The 8,369-nt window shown below is 31.3% G+C and overlaps 1 protein-coding gene across 1 annotated transcript in view; it reads left to right on the forward strand.

Annotated features, from left to right (window-relative positions):
- The first annotated feature begins 891 nt into the window (after positions 1–891).
- LOC111636713 (T-complex protein 1 subunit epsilon-like) overlaps positions 892–8,369 on the forward strand; it is a 48,999-nt gene continuing 41,521 nt past the window's right edge. Inside the window, exon 1 of the mRNA XM_023382017.1 lies at positions 892–1,119. Within this exon, the coding sequence (XP_023237785.1) occupies positions 1,015–1,119 (105 nt within the window). The 5' untranslated portion in view covers positions 892–1,014. The remainder of the gene's footprint in view (positions 1,120–8,369) is intronic.

An 8,369-nucleotide genomic window follows, 5' to 3' on the forward strand; every position in this document is an offset into this window, starting at 1 on the left:
TGAAATGACACTTTGAAATGTTTTCCCGACGAAAATGAATAATAATAATAAGTTTCAATAAAAATGATAAAATGTAAATTGAATTTTATCATAACGAGTTTGCTTGAATTTCGTTTCTTCTGAGATCGCAGCAATGAGCTACGGGTAAGCTTGTTTACTATACGATGAGTGCGCTATGGTTATAGATTATAGTTTAAATCAGTAATTCCCAAACTTTTTCGAGCCGCCGCCCCCTTGGTTCCATACAGTTTTTCCCGACGGCCCATTTTCTGTTGTGCGAGAAAGACTTAGAAATATTCTTAGGAAAACTTTTTTATTAACCTGACACTTTTTGTCCTTACCGTGCATTGTTCTTTACATTTGAAAACCATTAAACGCAGTTTCTTCTTGCCCGTTTTAACAGAGGAAAAGGAAAGGTGACCCCAACCCTCGCCTATGGTTACCGTTCAGTACAAGGTCAATATAAATAGGTCTGGACACGAACGTTACCTTATTTATGGAGCCGGCATTTTGAAACTTTTTGAATAGTGTAGGTTTTAGCAACAAAGCGCTGCTGCTTCAGTTAGATAATTATACCTCCATGATTACAGCTATTGAGAGCTGAGAAACCAGTATGGCCGCATTTCTTTATGGGCCTAGCGAAAATGACGTCACAAGCAGCTATCGCTACACGTCGCTACATTATACGAGTAGTTTCAAAACGCTTTTTGCTCGAGCTATTCTTTAATTCCAGTTACAGCCGAAAGTGCTGTTTTAGTTAAAATACTACAATATAGCCAAAAAATAAATATAATTTAGTCATTTTCAATTATTTTTATACTTACAGTTTATCTAATTTCTATATCTCGAGTTGGCAACAGTAGTATAAGTATGAAATTGTGAACGAGTTGGCAACACTGAGAACAATAGCAAGTTGCTCGACCACGAGGGTGGGAGAAGAATATTGTATTCTAGGCGCAAGCTGTGATCTATTAATTAAATTTTATATCGTATATTAAATTTATTGTATACAAAATGACTACTCTCGGAACTATAACGTTTGATGAATATGGTCGACCATTCATTATCTTGAAAGATCAAGATAAAAAGAAAAGATTGACGGGAATAGAAGCTCTTAAGGTAGGCGAAAATTATTTATTTCCTAAATATGTAAAATTAAAGTATTTATATTAGATTCCGAGAGTTTAATTATAATTTGTGTCGGGAATCTGGAGATCGATAATTAATGGCTAAAAATAGTCAAATTTATGGATGAATGAAACGAATGTACAGTTTTATTATTCTGTTTTGCAATATTTCTAATAGAATTTACGGTAGGTACCTTTACTTTTAGATGAATTACATATAGATGTATTTATATACAAATAACGGGAATTATGAATGTTTGTCCAAGATTCGTTCTCTTAATTTTGTACAATACACCAAGGAGTGGGAAATGGTGAATACCGAATATTAGTCATTAGTAATCATCCGTACTACTATGTATTGGCCAAATGTTTGCTTGGTATTCAGTAAGTACTGAATGTGTGGTGCCATCTTTACACTATTTATGTGAGAGAAATTTGTCTAAAGGAATGTACAGATATATATCAATACTACAAATATTCTATATACAGTAAAAGAGCAGATTTTGTTATGCAGTGTTCAGAAAAAAACCAATTACTTGTGCCAGCACTAACTGCACTCACTGTGTTTAGACTCTTCTTCCATCATTGCAACAATATGGGTGATTCCACTTGATACCAATTTTGTTATAAAGACTAATTTCTTTTTATTTTTGGATGAAGAATTTTCTCAGACAGTTGAAAATGGTGTGAATGTTAAATAATGTTGCCTAATATTCTTTTTCAGAGTAGTAGTGGACCTTGTAAGGGTTGCTTTTTCATTATTTTGAAAGAACAAAATAATTATTTAGCAATTCTTTGCTATATTACATTATTTCCTGTACACTGAAAGAGTTGGTATCAATTAGTGATGTGCCGGATTGTTAAAAATGTATATCCGCAGATACGGATCATTAGTGTCTACATCTGCAGATACGGATACGGATCTGGATCTGGATCTCAACTTTCGTACTCGGTTGGCACCGGTGCGTGTGACCTTGGACCGATAGTTGACGCTTTGCGTTAGTAACGCGACGTGTTTTGACTTGCACTGCGTGTGTTTTTGTTTATAGTGTAAAACTGTGCGAAATTAGAATTCACTACAATGGCAGACATGATAAAGTAACTAAAATTTTTAAATTAAACTATTTCGCTTCTTTATACAGATTCTATTTCAGGGGATTCCAGCTTCACGGTACAAACAGTAGAATGCGAAATTACAGTGATAATAATAGATTGCTGTATCCAAAGCACATGTACAATACAAATCCCGATCGCGACAATATATATAACCCAAAACCTTAAAATTAAACTTAAACACAAACTTAACACTAATAACAGAAAAAGGGATAGAATTAAGAAGACAGAATAAATGGTAGATAGATAGAAATAGGGATATCCGGGGTTTTGTCCCTTTTTTCGGCTTGTTTCTTGATGTGTACTGTCGGGTGGGATAACACACGTCCTTTTCTTATAACTGGCCAGTTCTCTTCAATAATTATTTTTCCTTCCACTGTCGTCAATACGATCTTAAAACAGGATCTGAGGAATCTGAAAACCAAATATCATACACTAATGCTAATTTGCTCACAGAATATGCCAAAGAAAAAAGATTATCAAGAGACCAAGATCCATTAAAGTATTGGGAGATTAATAGAAAAAAATTTGGAGGTTTTAGTCACATGGCTCACACATACTTATCATTACCTGCAACAAGCGTTCCAAGTGAGCAGTTTTTTAGTGCAGCAGGAATTATTTATGATTTTCATCGTAATAGACTTTTGGGGGATACAGCTGCCAAGTTACTCTTTTTGAAGTACAATTTACCATTAATTAATTTTGATTATGACATTTAATTTTTTGAAGTTTTTAAAAATGTGATTATTTTATCTGATAATTATGATAATATAACCATGATGATTATTCCAATTAGCATTAGAGGTTTGATTTCACTATAAAGATAGTTAAATTAATACCTTATACTGGTAACTTACTATAGTTAATGTTTAAATATTTAATTTTTGCAATATGAATGTGCCAAATATGTGATTTTAAGAAATAAAAAGTGATTTGAATTGAAGTTATTAGTATTTTATTGCTACCTATCTTTAAAATTTCATATAAGTAATGAAATTCATTAAGATAAAAGATCCGCTAAAAAGTAACGGATACGGATTTTTTTTCCCTCGGATATCCGGCACATCACTAGTATCAATACTCAAGTTTAATTACTGATTAATATTTTGGATTCCTTTTTGGAGCTCTACTTACTTTTTCCATTTTTGCATCTTTGCTTTAAATATTGGAAACAAAAGTATAAAAACAAATTCATTTCATATTACAGTAGAACCTCGAAAACTCGGCCTAATGTGGACCGAAGGGTGGCCGAGTTTGTGAAAATGCCGGGTTATCCGGAATGGGGTTAAAAAAAAATAAGTACAAGTGTTTCCTCAGAAAATACTGTACTGTACTTGTATGTATTGTTTTCTTGAGAATATAACAGAGAATAAACTGCCCAAATACCCTTAAACAAAGGAAAAGTACGTCCTTTATGAAGGCATAGAGCCTTTACTACATGAAAATGAAAATTAATGAATACACTGTGTNAATGTTCAATATGATTGTAATGTACTGTCCATTCTTCTAAATAATCTAAGCAGTTACTATAGAATTTTTTGACGTGATTCACGAAATCTGCGCGATTTATTGCACCTTGTTCTTCTAACTGACTTATACTATTACGGATGATTAATGGAAGAACAACAGGGAGTGCACTGCTTTGTTGTTGCAGCCCCAAACTAGTTTCTGTCAGTCTTTTTCGAGGTTCTACTGTATTTGTTTTTGATGTTTGTTTATTTTTTAAAATTATTTATGTTAAGTGAATATATAACTGAATACAATATCCAAATGCTTTGAAACTTTAATTTCTAATAGATAATTTTGAAATAAACAAACTTTCAGGTATTTTCACTCGTACTGTACGTTTCTATATTCAACGGTGAGAGAACAATGTTTTTAAATGGACCGTTGAGATAGTGACATCAGTGCTGTTTTACCATTGAGCTCAACGACCTGAAAGATCGTTGAATATTCAACAAACTAACATGGCAGCTTCCATGAAAAAGTAAATTTTGCTTATAGAAACTCCATTCGCTGCTGTGGATGCTATAATAGTGGACAGATTAATGAACGATCTGTATATGGTAAAACATGTGATTGCACTATTATGTTGGATAATTTGGTCAATATTGAAATATTAAGAATTTTTCATTTGTACAAAATTGATTACGACTGATATTTGGCCCTCTAAGTCTTCCTAATGATATAAATATTCAAGAAATTAATTAAAATTATTAAGGAGAGACCCAGTATAAAAGAAAATGATATAGATATGGGTTCATTTGAATAAAAGGATTTATTTGAATAATGGTTAAGCGAGTTACTTTAATTATTTAGCAAAACAGTCACAGTCACCACCTTCTTGTTACTTAAGTCAGCCATCTTGAAAAGCGGCCTCTCAACAAAAGCATTTTTTTTTCTGTAAAACGTGACATCAGATCATATAACGGAGGGACTCAACGGAAAATTCACTATTGAGTCAATCGTTGAATATAGAAACATATGGATAGTTAGTTTATGGTCCAGATAGCCAATTCTAATACACTCTATGTTAATTGGTCTTAGGATAAGGTGACCAGATTTTAACATTGGTGAAGTGGGACAAAATTGACAGGGGGAGTTGTTGTCTTGTTGAAAAAAATTGTATTATATTTTTTTAAATTTCAACATATGTAAAATTTATAAATATAATAAATATATATACTATTATAAATCTTTAAAACTCTTTATTCTTTAGCATATTAATCAGTCCAGTGAATTTTTTTTAGTAGATTGCTGTGGTTGTCTAAAATGTCATGAAATTTTTTGCAAGAATTTGTTAAATTATATTTCACACATAATATGGCTTTTAGAGTCTCAACACTTAATTGTGATATATCAGATGTCCACACAGAAAAAACAGTTCAGTGGTGGCATTAGTTCCTGGTAAGGACTGCGAGTACTCCACAATTTTTAATGCATTATTGTATGGAACATAGTTTGTTTCAAAATGATGAAATATTTCTAACTATTTGTTCTCTGTTGAGACTTTTGCTGATACTCAAGATTTAACCTTTTCCTTTTTCAATATATTTTTTTAATAATGATACCTCTTAAAAAGATCATTTTCGGAAATACAGTAGAGCATCGATTATCCATATGTCGATCAACCAAAACATCAATTAACTGAAAGCTTTCCAGTCGGTAAATTTAAATTTCTGTTAGTGCTGTGGCACTGAAATCTTTGGCTATGTCTTTGTCTTGGGATACTCCAATATTATTTTTGTTGGTATGGGTGTTTTAGCTGGAAGTACTGGCGCAACCATGAAAGGGTACTTAAGGACGTGTCGGAATTTGAACAAATTTCAACATGGGATAGGTTAATATATTTTTTCGTACATAATTGGTTATCCGAAAAATCAATTTTTCGAACAACCCCAATCCCCAATTGATTCAGATAAACGATGCTCTACTGTATTACTATCTCAAAAATGTTGACTAATATGATCGAATGATTTTTGCACATCTTCCCAATTAGGTTTTTGTTTTAATATAGCCCAATGAAAATGTTCAGTATCATTGTAATGTACTGTCCATTCTTCTAAATAATCTAAGCCAATGGTATTCAAACATTTTAACAGTGCGACCCCAAGGTAATTTTCCACAACACCATTTGGGGTCACGACCCATAGATTGAATACCACTGATCTAAGCAGTTACTATAAAACAGGCCTGTCCAACCTGTGGCCCATCATGTTAAATTGTGTTGCCCGCTAGGTGATATTATATATCAAAACTTTCGTTTCCTGTTATGTGTATACCAAAACAAATAAATAAATGAAAATTTGCATGTGTCATTGTTATAATGTGCAAGTGTGAGTACAAACTCTTGATATAACAATAAAATCTTATTCATTTTGTATTTGTTTTACTTTTTCAAAAGCATGTTGCCTAAATTCTGGCCCACTGTAATGTTACGCGTGATTAAAGTGGCCTGCGAAATAGTTTGGGTTGGTCAGGCCTGCTATAGAACTTTTTGATGTGATTCATGAAATCTGCACGATTTATTGCACCTTCTTCTTCTAACTGACTTATACTATTACGGATGATTAATGGAAGAACAACAGGGAGTGCACTGCTTTGTTGTTGCAGCTGCGTGCCCCAAACTAGTTTCTGTCAGTCTTTTCCATGAACAGAATGGGTTTTGTTGGCACAGCGTTCTTTATTTTCAATGCTTATACACACTTTGGTACTGATACATGTGATACAAAATTATCTTTACGAATCTTAAACATAAGATATAAGTTTGACACGTAATTGACAAAAACTTAATTTTTTCAAAACACCGCAGGTCACAGGATAAGTTATTAAAAAGCGGAACGTCTGGTCACCTTATCTTAGGATTATAGTGCCCTCACTGGTAACAGGCTATTCTATTAAATGTATTCACTCCATTTAAAATTACAGTTCTATTTTTAAAATTAATCTTTAAACATTAAATTAGCCTTCAAATTCAATAGTATTAAACTGGTGCATTTAAAAAATTGATAACTGATTGTATTTTTCTAAATAATTTACAATTTCGTTATTTTTTTATACAGTGTAATGATAATTTTGATTTTGTAATAGTCAATAATAAAACAAGCAAAACACTATTTTTAATTAATTTGAAAATCGTATATAAGGGAGATACAATACATTTTATTTTCTGTTAGACTAAGTAGAAGATAAAGTTGATATGAATGATACTGATTTTAACTTTTATAAAACTAAGCATCTTTATCTGTTTTCTATTATTACATAAATTATCAAACTGTCAATTATAATTATTTAGTTTAATTTTACCAAATCTTGAAATCCAAAATATATGTTTTAATTATGAATAATAAAAGTTTATTATAATAATTTATTAATAATAATTATTTAATTTTAAAAAGGATATTTTTAAAATTAAGATGACAGATTTCAAGTTAAAGTCAATATCATTTGTATTAACAATATCTACTTATATTAACAGAAAATATATACCTATCTTGGTATTTATTTCTAAGCAATAAAATAGACAAAGGATTTATGTCTAGTCAACTATTATTGTCTGAGGATCATCCTCACTGAACAAACTCTCCAAACAAATGGTTCTGCCTGTTACTGGTGAGGACGTTACAAAAATTTTTCAAGAGTCAGGTATCTGGTCCATAATTTGTTTTCACTAGCCATCTTCTTCAGGTTATTATTCTAAATTCAAAAACTGATGCCATGCAATTGTGATATAGGACAACAACAAAAAAAAAACAGTTTAAATAAAATATTTAAGAACTAAAATACAATCAAAAATAAAAGATTAATTATGTTCTAATTAAAATGAAGTATAGATTAAAAATTTAACAAAGATGATCACTAACAAATAGTTTTTGACTATGTAACAACATTAAAATAGCCTGAAGAGACAAATTGTCCCTGCTGGAATTTTTATTAGTTTTTATTTTTTAATTTTTTATTAGATCAATAAATGTTTGTGATTTTTTATGTGAACTATTCTAAAAAAATATATATATCAAAATATCTCACTTTACATGTGCTATTTTTGTTAAATATTATAATTTACTTTAGATGCCCAGAGGGGACAGTTTGTCTCCTGTATAAAAGGAGGCTATACACAATGGGTTAATCCTCAAAGGAGTAACCATGCATGCCTGATTTTGAGTAATTCCTGGAAGTGTGTAGGGGAAAATTTAACAGTTTCGGCGAACTGTACCGACCACCTGAGTAGAATCACCCATACTCGTTAGGTTAATTCTCAAAGGATTAATCATGCATGCCTGACCTTTATAATTCCTGGTAGTGTGTGGAGGGAAATTTAACAGTTTTGGCGAACTGTACCGACTACCAGAGTAGAATTGAAAAACCATTTGATTTTCCTGGCGCAGTGTCAGACTGCGCAGGCCGACCTAAACGTGTGTGAGAACAATGTCTCGTGAATGTTTGGAAGAATTATTTTCTATAACCTTATTAACTTTTATTATTTATAACCTAATAAATTAATTTTTCAGGTTATAAATTATTTTCGGATCAAAAATTTCTTGAGTAAATTAAAATTATAAATAATTTTAATATTTAGAAAACTTCTCAATTCATTTCTTCCGTTTTCATAAAACATCTTGATACTCT

The sequence above is a fragment of the Centruroides sculpturatus genome, unplaced genomic scaffold, assembly GCF_000671375.1.
Source record: "Centruroides sculpturatus isolate CEXI.00-Female unplaced genomic scaffold, Cexi_2.0 scaffold977, whole genome shotgun sequence".
Lineage (NCBI taxonomy): Eukaryota > Metazoa > Arthropoda > Arachnida > Scorpiones > Buthidae > Centruroides > Centruroides sculpturatus.